General features: G+C 37.8%; 1 protein-coding gene across 1 annotated transcript; it reads left to right on the top strand.

The window, feature by feature from the left end:
* Nucleotides 1–3,064: 3,064 nt before the first annotated feature.
* On the top strand, nucleotides 3,065–11,271 carry LOC121380787 (ETS homologous factor-like). Its single transcript, XM_041509757.1, has 10 exons — nucleotides 3,065–3,158; nucleotides 3,974–4,039; nucleotides 4,756–4,939; nucleotides 5,656–5,916; nucleotides 6,560–6,679; nucleotides 7,218–7,337; nucleotides 8,425–8,640; nucleotides 9,028–9,223; nucleotides 9,810–9,926; nucleotides 10,429–11,271. Exons 2-9 carry the CDS (start codon nucleotides 4,007–4,009, stop codon nucleotides 9,913–9,915), a joined length of 1,236 nt encoding a protein of 411 aa, XP_041365691.1. The 5' UTR covers nucleotides 3,065–3,158; nucleotides 3,974–4,006; the 3' UTR covers nucleotides 9,916–9,926; nucleotides 10,429–11,271.
* Nucleotides 11,272–13,445: the final 2,174 nt, after the last annotated feature.

Genomic DNA, 13,445 nt, shown 5'->3' on the forward strand with positions numbered 1-13,445 from the left:
AGTATTATTTTTGTATACCTGGAATGTAATATTTCTGAAACAACCCTATTTCAAATCCTCACCCATCCCCGCCCCATCTCCATTCACTATATGTACGTGTTTTAAAATTACCTACGATGGAACCTGCTGCATAGGGCATCTCGAATAACAGCCACCTGTAAATATAGAACAACATTTTAAAAGTTTTGTTTTGTTTAACGACACCAATAGAGCACATTAATTTATCAGTTATCGGCTATTGGATGTCAAACATTTGGTAATTCCACATATAGGAGGCGGGAGCGTGGTAAAGCGCTCCCTCAATGCGCGGTCGGTCTGGGATCGATCCCTGTCGGTGGTCCCATTGGGCTATTTCTCGTTCCAGCCAGTGCACCACGCCTGGCATATCAAAGTCCGTAGTATGTACTATCCTGTCTATGGGATGGAAGCATATAAAAGATCCCTTGCTGCTAATCGAAAAGAGTAGCCCATGAAGTGGCGACAACGGGTTTCCTCTCTCAATATCTGTGTGGTCCTTAATCATATGTCTGACGCCATATATCCGTAAATAAAATATGTTGAGTGCGTCGTTAAATAAACATTTCCTTCCTTCCTTCGACATATAATCTTAGAGAGGAAACCCGCTACATTTTTTTCATTAGTAGCAAGGGATATTTTATATGCACCATCCCACGAACAGGATAGCACATACCACAGCCTTTGTCATATCACTACATGTACACGCCCTATCCTATTTCACTAACCACTAACCACTAACCCACTGTCCTAGACAGACAGCCCAGATAACTGAGGAGAATGTGTGCCCAGGACAGCGTGCTTGAACCATAATTGGATATAAGCACGAAAATCAGCTGAAGAAAGAAAGACTCCAGTCTTCCGTCTTTGAACTTTGAACTTTATTTCGATTCACTCAGGCCGTCAAACGACAGCATATGAGGACATATTTTACAATAGTTATTTACAGTGACAAGATGACAACAGGAGTTCTTCATAGAATATATACAGACATAATTCAAAAATAGCATGGTGACAGAACATTTAAATAAAGCAGATACATTTTTATAAGTCAGTACTTTTAAAATGATATTGAAGATGTTTATCTATGGTTTACTAAATTTACTTGTAATTTCAGAGATTAATTTTGACAATTTACGGAGTGCTTATTCTATTACATTTAAACAGTTCTTTGAATTTAAGAGTGCTAGGGTTTAAAAAAAAATAATAATATGGCTTTATAAACCTTTTGCGTGTATTCATAAAATAATTACATTTAAATAAGTAGTGATATTCTTCTCCAATATCATTTTCTTCGCACAACGTACATAATCTATTTTCGACTGGGATGCTATTTCAGCGTCAGATCGCCACTCGGTCGCTGTCTGGTTGGACTGTAGGCCTATGTGCTCCGCTTTGCGACGCGTATTGTTTCCATTCACTACGATTCGAGACAAAAGAAGAGAGAGGTGACAAACCTGTTAAGAGTACACAGGGCTGACCCAGACTAAACCCTGGGAGGGGGGAGGGCAATTGCCGAAATGTCAGCTCGGCCTCGGTGGTGTCGTGGTTAAGCCATCGGGCATAACAAGGCTGATAGGTCCTGGGTTCGCAACCCGGTATCGGCTCCCACCCAGAGCGAGTTTTAACGACTCAGTGTGGGTAGGTGTAAGACCACTACACGAACTTCTCTCTCACTAACCACTAACACACTGTCCTGGACAGACAGCAAATATAGCTGAGATGTGTGGCCCAGATCAGCGTGCTTGAATCTTAATTGGATATAAGCACGAAAGCATGTAGAGGAAGCCAATTAATTAAAATTTGTTTTAGAGTGGTGGTGCTAAATTGTTAGTTGTCGTTGTTAGCTAGCGAGAACTCGACGTAGTAGCCTTGCACATCACCGCTAAAATCTTAAAATCGCACTGTACCGGGAATCGAATTCTTAATATACCAGCCCAAAAACAGACGGCTTAACACTATGGAAAACAGGCTGGGGCAAATTTCCTACCCCCCCCACCCCCCAAACCCCCCCACAACAAAACAAACCACAACGAAAAAGGTTTTTTTGTTTAATGGGTGTTATTAAACAAAACAAACATGAACTTTTTCGTTAAAGTTGGGAGCATAAAATTGGAAGGTGCAATGCTACTACATCGATAGCTCTCTAGCTAACCACCAACAAGTAACACTGTACCACCACCACCACTAGAGCACATTGATTTATTAATCATCGGCTACCGGATGAAGGTTGTTTTGTCTAATGACACCACTAGAGCACATTGATTTATTAATCATCGGCTACCGGATAGTAAACATTAGGTAATTGTGACATTATAGTCTAAGAGGAGACTTGCTACAGGTTTTACAGTAGCAGCAAGGGATCTTTTAAATCCATTTCCCCCACACACAGACAGGACAGCACATACCACGACCTTTGATATACCAGTCGTGGGACACTTTGCTTGGGATGGGAAAAGACCCAATCAGAGAATGAGTCCACTAAGTGAATTTGATATGATTCACGAGAAACTGTTCTTTGAAGTTCGGGGATGGGGTGGGGTGGGGTAGGGTGGGTGGGGTAGGGTAGGGTGGGGTGAGCATGCCACCCCAGCACTCTACCTCTGAATCCATGTCTGATAAAGTTTTTATTACAACACTTGCAGCCCTCAAGGTATGTGCGTGTGTGCGAATGCATATGTTTGCATGCTAGTGAATGTAAGTGCGTGTACACCCAAGACCGCCACCCCTCCCACCCCCTGAATCTGCCACTGATAATGCTAACCAACAGACGCAACATCAGTGACCCGAGCAGAAAACGTTAAGTGTGAGTTCAGTACACGCAATTTTTTTTTTTATCTGTCATTACAATGTTCGTGACCAAGTGCCATACAAATGCTGCATCGGTCCTATATATAAACAGCTACTTAGCTTGACACAGTTACACGAAAATCAATAGTCATTCTGATTGGCTCTCCACCAATGAAAACGTCGGGATGCGGGAAAGGGGAATCCCCCTGTTTCCCAGCGCTCTCATTGGCTGATGGCGTATAGTTGCAACTCTTTTAATGTCAACGCTGGGATGTGTGGGTTGCAATACATCTATGACATTACTTATAGCTATCCGAAAACGGGAGTAAAGGATTTTTCAGACAACACTACTGGTAAGGAAATATTTTCATTGAAACTGAAAGATTGGTCATGCATTTGTTTACAAAATACATGACTAATAACGTAGTTTAATAATTTTATTATATTTTTTTCTCTTATGCAACTGTCAATATTCATAATTAAATTATTTTACAAACAACAGTTAGTACTATTGTAAAACAAACACAATACATATTATTTTGTATTTGTATTATGTTATCAATAACAATGTTTTTGGTGATGCATTTTGAAATGTCATGTTACAATAAACTAGATGGTTATTATGTATATGAATGGGTGTGTGAATATGCATTTTCTAGTATAGGTATATTTATTTATGTATTTTTATATTTGTGTATGTGTCAGTATATGTATGTATGTGTAAGTATGTGTATGTGTATGTACATGTATGTACATGTATGTATGTGTGTGTGTGTGTATGTATGTATGTATGTATGTATGTATGTATGTATGTATGTATGTATGTATGTATGTATGTGTGTGTGTGTGTGTGTATGTAAATGTATGAATGTGCGTTTGTGTGTTTGTGTGTGTGTGTGTGTGTGTGTTGTGTGTGTGTTTGTGTGTGTGTTGGGGGTATGTGGGTATTTATATGTCTCTCTGTGTATATATACGTACGTATGTATATAAATTAAAACTTGTATGCATACACATGTTCATGTCTGTGTCACTGTGTCTGTGTCTGTCGATGTGTCTGTGTGTATGTCGATGTGTCTGCTGTGTATGTTTGTATGTCTGTCGATGTGTCTGTGTGTGTCTGGATTTGAGTTTAAAGTGTTTAATGTAACATATACATTTTATCTTACAGATTCTCAAGTGACGTAGTTAAACAGCCAAGAAAATGTCACTGCAAGCCTTGTATCCCGCACAAACAGTAAGTATATTAACGACACCACTAGATCACATCAATTTATTAATCATCGGCTATTAAACATTTTAAACATCAGCTATTAAACATTTGGTAATTCTGACATGCAGTCATTGAGGAAACCCGCTACATTTTTCCATAAGCAGCAAGGGATCTTTTATATGCACTTTCCAACAGACAAGACAGCACATACAACACCGTTCTATATAGCAGGTTTAAGCCTGTTATTTTATATTGACTGGCTAAGCTCATATTTCTAACCTCATACAGTCGTCTCAAGATCTCTATACGTAATGATTTTTGCTCATCCACCAACACACATCCCCCCCCCCCCCCCCATTAAATAACATACTCTTTCAAAATTTAATATTTTAAACTATCTGCCTAACTTTCTTATCTATATATCTGTCTATCTGTCTGTCTGTCTTTCTGTCTGTCTGTCTGTCTGTCTGTCTTTCTATTTATCTATTTTTATATATGTCTAATTGCCTGTTTATCTGTCTGTTTGTCTGTCTATCTATCTAACCATCTCTCTGTGTCTCTGTCTGTCTGTCTGTCTGTCTGTCTGTCTCTCTCTCTCTCTCTCTCTCTCTCTCTCTCTCTCTCTCTCTCTCTCTCTCTCTCTCTCTCTCTCTCTCTCTCTCTCTCTCTCTCTCTCTCCCTCCCTGCCTCCCTCCCCTACCTACCTATTTTAATTTTTAATTTAATTTATTTTATTTCAGCTAATGGAGCCGATGTTTGAGTTTAACGACACCGACAGCTTCTACCCCAGGAATATAAAACTCGAGCCAAACACGGACAGCTGCTGTATGGAAAAACGGACAGACGCCACGTACACAGACCTGACCCGCAGCCCGTACCACGTAGACCCGTCTCTGTTGGCCTCCATGAAAGAAGACATGTCAGGTAGGCTACTGAACCGACACCGGCTGTTAGTGACGGCTTGCGTGTGGCAGACGATACGGGTAGATCGGTTTACTGCTTTAAAGTTATCTATTCTTGTGTGTTTAGCTACACAACTATTTCACAAATCATGTATATACATGTTCGGGGTTTTTTTGGTGGAGGGTTTTTGTAGTTTTTTATTTGACGTTTTCTTTTTCTTTTTTATTATTTGTTTGTTTGTTTTGTTTGTTTGTTTGTTTGTTTGATTTTATTTATTTATTTATTTATTTATTTATTTATTTATTTATCTATTTATTTATTCATTGAAAAATCTATAGGCGTCAAAAGTTATCAATAAATGGATGGTGGTGTGTGGGCAGCTATATATTAATTCACTTTCAACTGAGATAGGGGGTGTGACAATAGGGGGCGGGGTAGGGGACAGTGCTCCTCCGGTTCCAATGTTTATGTAATAATAGGTTGTTGAGTATTTGCGGTATTTGTTATGTGTGTATTGGTTTATTTTTAAAAAAAAAAACGTTTTTATAGTTATAAAACAATAATATATTTTCTATACGTGTATTCATCTTTTGTTAATTATATTGTTATGTCTTGCACAAACATACCATTTGACTTGCAATACAAGATGAGTTAATATATATATATATATATATATATATATATATATATATATATATATATATATATATATATATATTTGTTTCTTTTTCTCTCAGATTTCACAGACAACATGTCGTTTGACAATCTACTTAGCTGGACCGCCAAACACCCCGAACACTGGAGCAACGCCGAAGTCCTGGACTGGCTTTACTACCTCGTCGACACCCACAAACTAGACGGTGCGCACCTGCGAGGGGAGAATTACCAGAATCTGTCCGGGCAGAAACTCTGCCAGATGACCAAGGAAGACTTCATGTCGACAGACAACCAATTCGGAGCCCTGCTGTTCGAACTGTTCGCACAAGTTATTGAACAATGTGAGTTTAATAATTGTAATAAAGTTTGATTTGTTTAATGACACCACTAGAGTACATTGACTTATTAATCATCGGCTATTGGATGTCAAACATTTGGTAATTTTTACATATAGTCTTAGAGAGGAAACCCGTTAAACATTTTTGGTAAAGTACTTTTTGTGTATTTGGAATGTGGAGTGTTGTTTAATATCACCGAAATACTTTGAATATTTTGCATACAAATAGTGTTATGGTAAAAGATTTTATTGTATTTATTTTATATATATATGAACTCATTAAGCAATAATTAGGAACTGCTAGGCCTATTGGTTAAACAAATATAATTTACAATTTTGTTTAATAAAGAAGTGCGTAATATATTTTAATTATATTAATTGGTATAAGTAATGTGTAACAGTTAAGTCACTCAAGGGCGTATACATATATTAACTGGAGGACACATCGCTAAGCGATAAATATGATTCACAGACTTTTCGACCTGTCAATCATTATGACGAATGTCTTTTCAACCACTGCTTGGCAGTTCTCATCAGATATCCACCTCGTACGATCATTAACAGGTGTGGCTTAATTGTTATTTCGTCGCATTAAGCGGATATCAATCTGCGACATGTCAAATTAATGACGTCATCGTCCATTTCAGCAAAATTCACGGAGCCCCCTTGCATCGATTCGGTCAATCCGGACAGTTACCCTTTCTTCGAGAACGGCTACAGCGCCTCTAGCGGGGAAAAGACGATCGATGGCGACGCCTCCAGCCACAGTAAGTGATTAGAAATCAATCAATTTAATTCCAGTTCACCCTTAATTAACCTCATAGGTCGCCGTAGGGCTATGGGTGACGTCACGTGCAATGACGATGGTTTTAAGGCTTGTGAACCAGAACATAGTATCATTTCACTTGAACTGTCCGTTATCATCTGGTGGCTTTCCTTAGCAGAGATATAGTTCAAATATCGTACGTAAAATTAATCAAATGCATTTTCACTTATATATGTATTGTGTTAACTTAATTTAGGTCTTCTTTTTAAAGTTAGCTTTTTGTTTTCATTTAACAATTGCGTTTTGTTTGTATGTTAAAACTAAATTTAAAGTTGATCACTTGTAATCAGATTTTTATTGAAATATTATGATTTTGAACTTGTAATTTTATTGAAAAAGGTTATCAGCAGATGTTGTTTATATAAACAATTATATGTTACCAATTTGAATTTTATTTTTATTGACATGCTTGTACTTTATAATTGTATTTCGTTTTTAGTGACTATTTTTGTATTTAATGTCATGTCGTCTGGTTGCAGGTCTGGACCTGAACGACATAGCTGTGTTTATTGACGCGCTGGGTGACAAGTGTGTCGAGATCGCCGGACACACGTACGACATAGGGTCAGAGGTCATGGACTGCGGTTATGTTAGTGCAGGTTAGCTCCCTTTGTTTGTCTAACGGGGAAATATATACTGACGTCCACAAAAACCTTTACATACATTGCATTTGACTAATTTGATAAATATTGTTACTAATTGAAAATAATCAATTTAGAAACCACCTCACAAACACTTTGCATGTATCACGAAGTGCATTGTGACGTTTAGATGTTGAACTTCGTGATACTTTCATATCACACCGTATCGTTTGTTGGTTTTCTATAATACGATTTCAAGTCTTGTAAAGTTTATTTTGGAAGTCAGTATAAAACATTGTCTTTTAAAACCATTATTGATTTAGTAATATTATCAAATTAATATACAACAGTTAGTGCCCAGAGTCAAACATGGCCATGCCATACATGCATGTAATATTATTTAAAATCTATTTTCAGTGAATAGGCCCACACACATAAAGTTTATTTTTGCTGTGTTTGTCGTCGTGGTTTGAATTAATTTAAACCGGACAGTTCAAGTCTCGCAGTATTCTGTTTGTATATAAACATCACTGTTGTGTTCATATTTGGTACCAGCACAAAGTTATATTTATTGCTATAGGTTAATGTGTTGTATGGTATTTATTTGTTATTATAGTGTGTTTTGTTATGGCAGTGTGTGATATTTATATATTATCACAGGGTGCGATATTTATTCGTTATCACGGTGTGTGATATTTATATATTATCACAGTGAGTGATATATATTTATCACGGTGTGTGATATTATTATTACAGAATCAGAAAGAGGGTAGGGAATCTAATCTAATCGGTAGAGCGCCCACCCGAGAGTGTGTGGATCGTAGGATCAAATCCCATCGGTGGACTCATCATTTGTTTTTATCTCCTGTTCCAACCAGTGCTCCACAAGTGGTATATCAAAGACTGGTATGTGCTATTCTGTTTATGGAAGAGCTCATACAACTGGTTCTTTGCTACCAATGGAAAAATGTGTCAAGCTCCCCCAAGACTTTGTATCAAAATTCTTAAATGTCTCGCAACCATTAAAACCCATTATTAATTTATCAATCAACATTTATTTATTTATTTATTTATTTTTTAATTGAATAAAAAATTTTCTTCACAGAATCAGAAATGGAAAACTTCTCCAGAACTTCCATCAGCTCTGATGGTATCGACAGCTTCCCCCACTCCGACGATGATGACGTCATGTCGCCATCATTGCCATACAGCTTCGCGCCAACACCGACCAATCGGCGATTCTCTTCGAGCTCGTCTGACGAGGGCTGCTGTGACCTGGAGAGATCGAACACCGAGAAACTCAAGAGAAAACCTCCTTCTCGTAAGTTGCAAATAAAATATCACTTGTTGCTTTTTGTCGTAGGAATAACCGGTGTTCACTGCTAGAATGCTCGACTGAGGTGCGATGGATCGCAGGATCGACTTCCCTCAGTGGTTTCCTATCTCCACCAAAACTAGTAAATAAAATGCAGTGGTATGTACTATCCTGTCTATTGGAGGGTGCATATAATATATATATTGCTGCTTACATATGGCACAGCGAGTTTCTCCTCTCTCTCTCTCTCTCTCTCTCTCTCTCTCTCTCTCTCTCTCTCTCTCTCTCTCTCTCTCTCTCTCTCTCTCTCTCAGGCTGTCTTTCTTTCTTACAAACATTCATGTAATCAATGTTATGAACTGTGATTAAGAACTCCATGATTTTGTTTTGCAGCATCAAAGGGCAACCATTTGTGGGAGTTCGTGAGGGACCTGTTGAGGGACCCCCAGCTGAACCCCTCTCTCCTCAGATGGGAGGACAAGGAAGCAGGGGTCTTTAAATTCGTCCAGTCAGAGGCCGTCGCTAACATGTGGGGCAGGAAGAAAAACAACCCCGGAATGACGTACGAGAAACTCAGTCGCGCTATGAGGTGAGTATTTTAAATTAAAACCTAGCTTTTAGACAGTGTAACAATACGTTTTGCAATTACATTTTTTTTTTTTTACTATTTGCTTAAATTGTAGTCGTCTTGGTGTTTGCAGTAGCTTAAAATACATTTTATACGACTCGAATATCAAAAAGAGTAAAATTAGGATTGAAAAAGCCACTCCTCCAAAACAAAGAAAAAAAAAAACCCGAAAGAGAAATTTAAAATAAACAACAACAACAACAACAACAACAACAACACAGAAAAACAACAAATCAAAAACAACTAGACAAAGCAAAAGCCACTATTTGTTTGTGTGTTTTACAAGGTCAGATAAAAATACATTTGTGTAAACACAAGACTTTGTAAATAACAGTTTACCTAAGTAAGAGCAAATATGGGTACAACAAACATGTGAAATATGAAATGTCAATCAATTAAATATTTAGGTTGACCTGCAAGGATTATTTACTACGACTGTTACTCGTTTTGAACTGTTAGTGACGGCGTGCAATTTAGTTGGAGAGTTCTGCCGCTCTGCTTGTTATTTGTGAACTGTTTACTTACGATGTATTATATTAATTTTCAGATTCTGTCGCTCAGCTGGCTATTTTAGTGAAGTACCCAAGAATGGCAAGTTCCCAAAGAAACTGTGCTTCCGGTTTGGACCAAAGGCCTATGGGTGGAAGGATTGAACTGCTAGAAGGTAAATATTCGTCAGGATGTCGACTCAAGTTGTTAGAGACACCACAGTGAATGCATATCTCAAGTACACGGTTAACATGTTACTACGTCATCGTGATAGGTAAACTGTAACAGTATGCAGAGAGAGAGGGAGAGAGAGAGGGGGGAGAGAGATGGAGCGAGAGAGGGTGAGAGACATAAAGGGAGAGAGAGAGAGAGAGAGAGGGGGGGGGGGGGAGAGGTGTGTGTGGTGGCGGATAGAGTTTTTAACGATTTAAAGAGTGTTGGAATGGGGCAAAACAGTGACTTAGATATTATCTTGGTATAATACGAAGTGTAAAGAAAATACCACATTACAAAGTTCAAGAGAATGATTCATGAATTATAAATGTCTTCAGTTTCCCATCTGACTAAAACTGTTTACTGTAATAGACTCGTGGCAGTAAACTAGAACCTGTTAAAGATAGTCATGCGACATTTGTTTAGACGCAGTTTCTTATACCTGCCAATCCTTGTTTTTACAGACCACCAACTTGCATAGACTGCTACAATGGCTGAATGTACATCCGGGTGCTGGCACTCGACACTGGTCTATATATAGCCGATCGCCATCCCACAGTCATCTGTCATTCGCCTAACTATGATATTCATTGCATCATGAACATAACTGATATTGGAAACTTGCCAAGTTATGGCTTCACGTATAATACTTCTGCATTGCATTAGCGTCACTGCATTTGTGTGTCATGAACAGTATACTCAGCGACAAATGGATGTCATGACTATGGTAGCTGCCTGACATCATCTAGGAAACAGCCAATCCATCTTTGAGTATGACGTCATCGGTGACACTGTGTAATGCAAGAGAAGTTCTAATTTTAACCAGTATGGTTAATTCCGAGTATCCCTTGCGGGGATTGAGAGCATTGTGTACATAAAACTACATACTAACTCAGTGGCGGTACAGGAGGGGTGCTCGTTTTTGTCACTAACATTCGCCCTTTATTTATCTATTTATATATGTATGTATGTATATATATATGTATGTATGGACAAGGCTTTGTGAAGAAACATGTTACACTCCCCTGCACCCCCCTCTGGATCCGCCACTGTATTGCGTCTTACCGCAGATAGACATTAACAGAAGTAGTGGTATTTGATAATCTGAGTGACTGTACAGGCACTCGTGTTGAGCAATATAATGGACAATTGCACTATAAGTGTAGTGTTGCGCTTGTATATATGGCTTACATTGAATGGTACATTGATGACCCTGACGTTATATTTGATAATATTGTTATGAACATTTTGTTATATATTTTCTATGTTGTAATGTATTAATAATAATAAAAAACATATTTTGACAAGAATGAGTATTGTTCTTTGTTTATATTAGCATATTTCGATTAATGTTTAACTGAAAACGGTGTAATATTGTCTCCATTATATTATAATACAGGGGCGGCATTTTGCTCAGTCGATTGATGAATGCTTGCTTGAGGTGCTTGCGTCGCAGGATCAAACCACCTCAGTGGATCAATTCAGTTGATTTTTTTCTCGTTCCAACCAGTGCACCACAACTGGGCAAAGGTGTGGTATGTGCTGTCCCATCTGTGGGAAAGTGCATATTATAGATCCCTGGCCGCATTACTAGGTTTCATCACGAAGTCATTCAGTTGGTTCCCACCTACCAATTCAAGGGGGATAAGTAAGGAAAATGGGAATTATAATCTGTTGCAGTTTTCTGCCAAATAAGTGCATATTATAGATCCCTGGCCGCATTACGAGTCAGAATTACCAAGTGTTTGACATCCAAAAGCCGATGATTAATTTATCAATGTGCTTCAGTGGTGTCGTTAAACAAAACAAACTTTAACTCTAGCCAACATTAACTTTTGGCAAGAAATTCTTTATATAGGCTACAAAATATTATTAGAAGAGAAATAGTAATGCTAGAGACAGACATAGGTGGTGATAACTTGACAGGGACGAGACGTAGCCCAGTGATAAAGCGCTTGCTTGATGCGCGGTAGGTTTGGAATCGATCCCCGTCGGTGGCCCCATTGGGCTATTTCTCGTTCCAGCCAGTGCACCACGACTGGTACATCAAAGGCCGTGGTATGTGCTATCCTGTCTATGGGATGGTACATATAAAAGATCCCTTGCTACTAATCGAAAAGAGTAGCCACTGAAGTGGCGATAGCGGGTTTCTTCTCTCAATATCTGTGTGGTCCTTAACCATATATCTGACGCCATATAACCGTAAATAAAATGTGCTGAGTGCGTCGTTAAATAAAAATTCTTTTTTTTCTTTCTTTATCGACGAAATGCTGAGAAAAAAAACCCCTGCTGCTAACATTGTTGAACACCAAACAACCGTATTTTAAGATGTGCTGAGGTGTTGTTTAAAGACAAATATTTTTATCTTACCATTTAACGTGTTTTTGTGCGGGATCTAGCTCAGTCGGTAGAGCGCTATCCTGTTTGCTGTAAACCTATTAAAGGGACATTCCTGAGTTTCCTGCATTGTAAGATGTTTCCGACTAATAAAATATTTCTACGATTAAACTTACATATTAAATATATTTTCTTGTTTAGAATACCAGTGTCTGTATATGCAGTGTGTTTCTGGTCGTCTTAATATTTGTAAGAAGCCCAAACTGGATTTTGTCTTCAAATAACTTCGAAAAATATTTTTAGGAAATAAAATGAAATTTAACCTAGTACACATATTAGAACGATCAGAAACACGTTTAATATACAACCACTAATATTTTATGCAGAAAAATGTATTTGATATGTAATTACAATCGTTAAAAAGTCTCCGTTAATCGATAACATCTTAAAAATTGCAGAAAACTCAGGAATGTCCCTTTAAGGTAGCATCACATAGATTATCGGTTGAAACAGGAAGATGGAACAAGCCTAACCCTATTTTATTAGAAGACAGAACGTGTCATATATGTAATGATATAGAGGATGAATATCATTTTGTACTCGTCTGTCCACTGTATGATAGCATACGAAAAAAGTATATTCCACATTTTAGAAAATACCCTAGTATGTTCAAATTCATTGATTTGTGTAACAATAATAATGCTCAGGTATTAAGAAATTTAGCTCTGTATTGTTTTAAAGCATTTCAGCTAAGGAATAATATATTATATATCTAAAGCTTCTCCGTAACACGACACTATTTAAGTATATCTTTAATTAATTACCTGTTCATGCAACTGGAGTCTTTTGGGTGCTTTATATATATATATATATATATATATATATATATATATATACACACACACACACACACACACACACACACACACACACACACACACACACACACACGTGATAGCGCAGTCAGTAAACAAGATTGAGCAAAAAAAGTTTGTTTTGTTTAACGACACCACTAGAACACATTGATTTATTAATCATTTGCTATTTGATGTCAAACATTTGGTAATTTTGACATTTAGTCTTAGAGAGGAAACCCGCTACATTAGCAGCAAGGGATCTTTTACATGCACCATCCCACAGACAG

This window comes from Gigantopelta aegis, chromosome 9 (assembly GCF_016097555.1).
Source record: "Gigantopelta aegis isolate Gae_Host chromosome 9, Gae_host_genome, whole genome shotgun sequence".
Taxonomy (NCBI): domain Eukaryota; kingdom Metazoa; phylum Mollusca; class Gastropoda; order Neomphalida; family Peltospiridae; genus Gigantopelta; species Gigantopelta aegis.

Bases quoted from the DNA above. Each gene is read 5' to 3' on its own strand.
- LOC121380787 (XM_041509757.1), top strand. From the start codon at position 4,007: ATGTCACTGCAAGCCTTGTATCCCGCACAAACA. The intron at 5,917-6,559 runs GTGAGTTTAATA...CGTCCATTTCAG, and splicing joins CGCACAAGTTATTGAACAAT to CAAAATTCACGGAGCCCCCT. The intron at 9,224-9,809 runs GTGAGTATTTTA...ATTAATTTTCAG, and splicing joins AAACTCAGTCGCGCTATGAG to ATTCTGTCGCTCAGCTGGCT.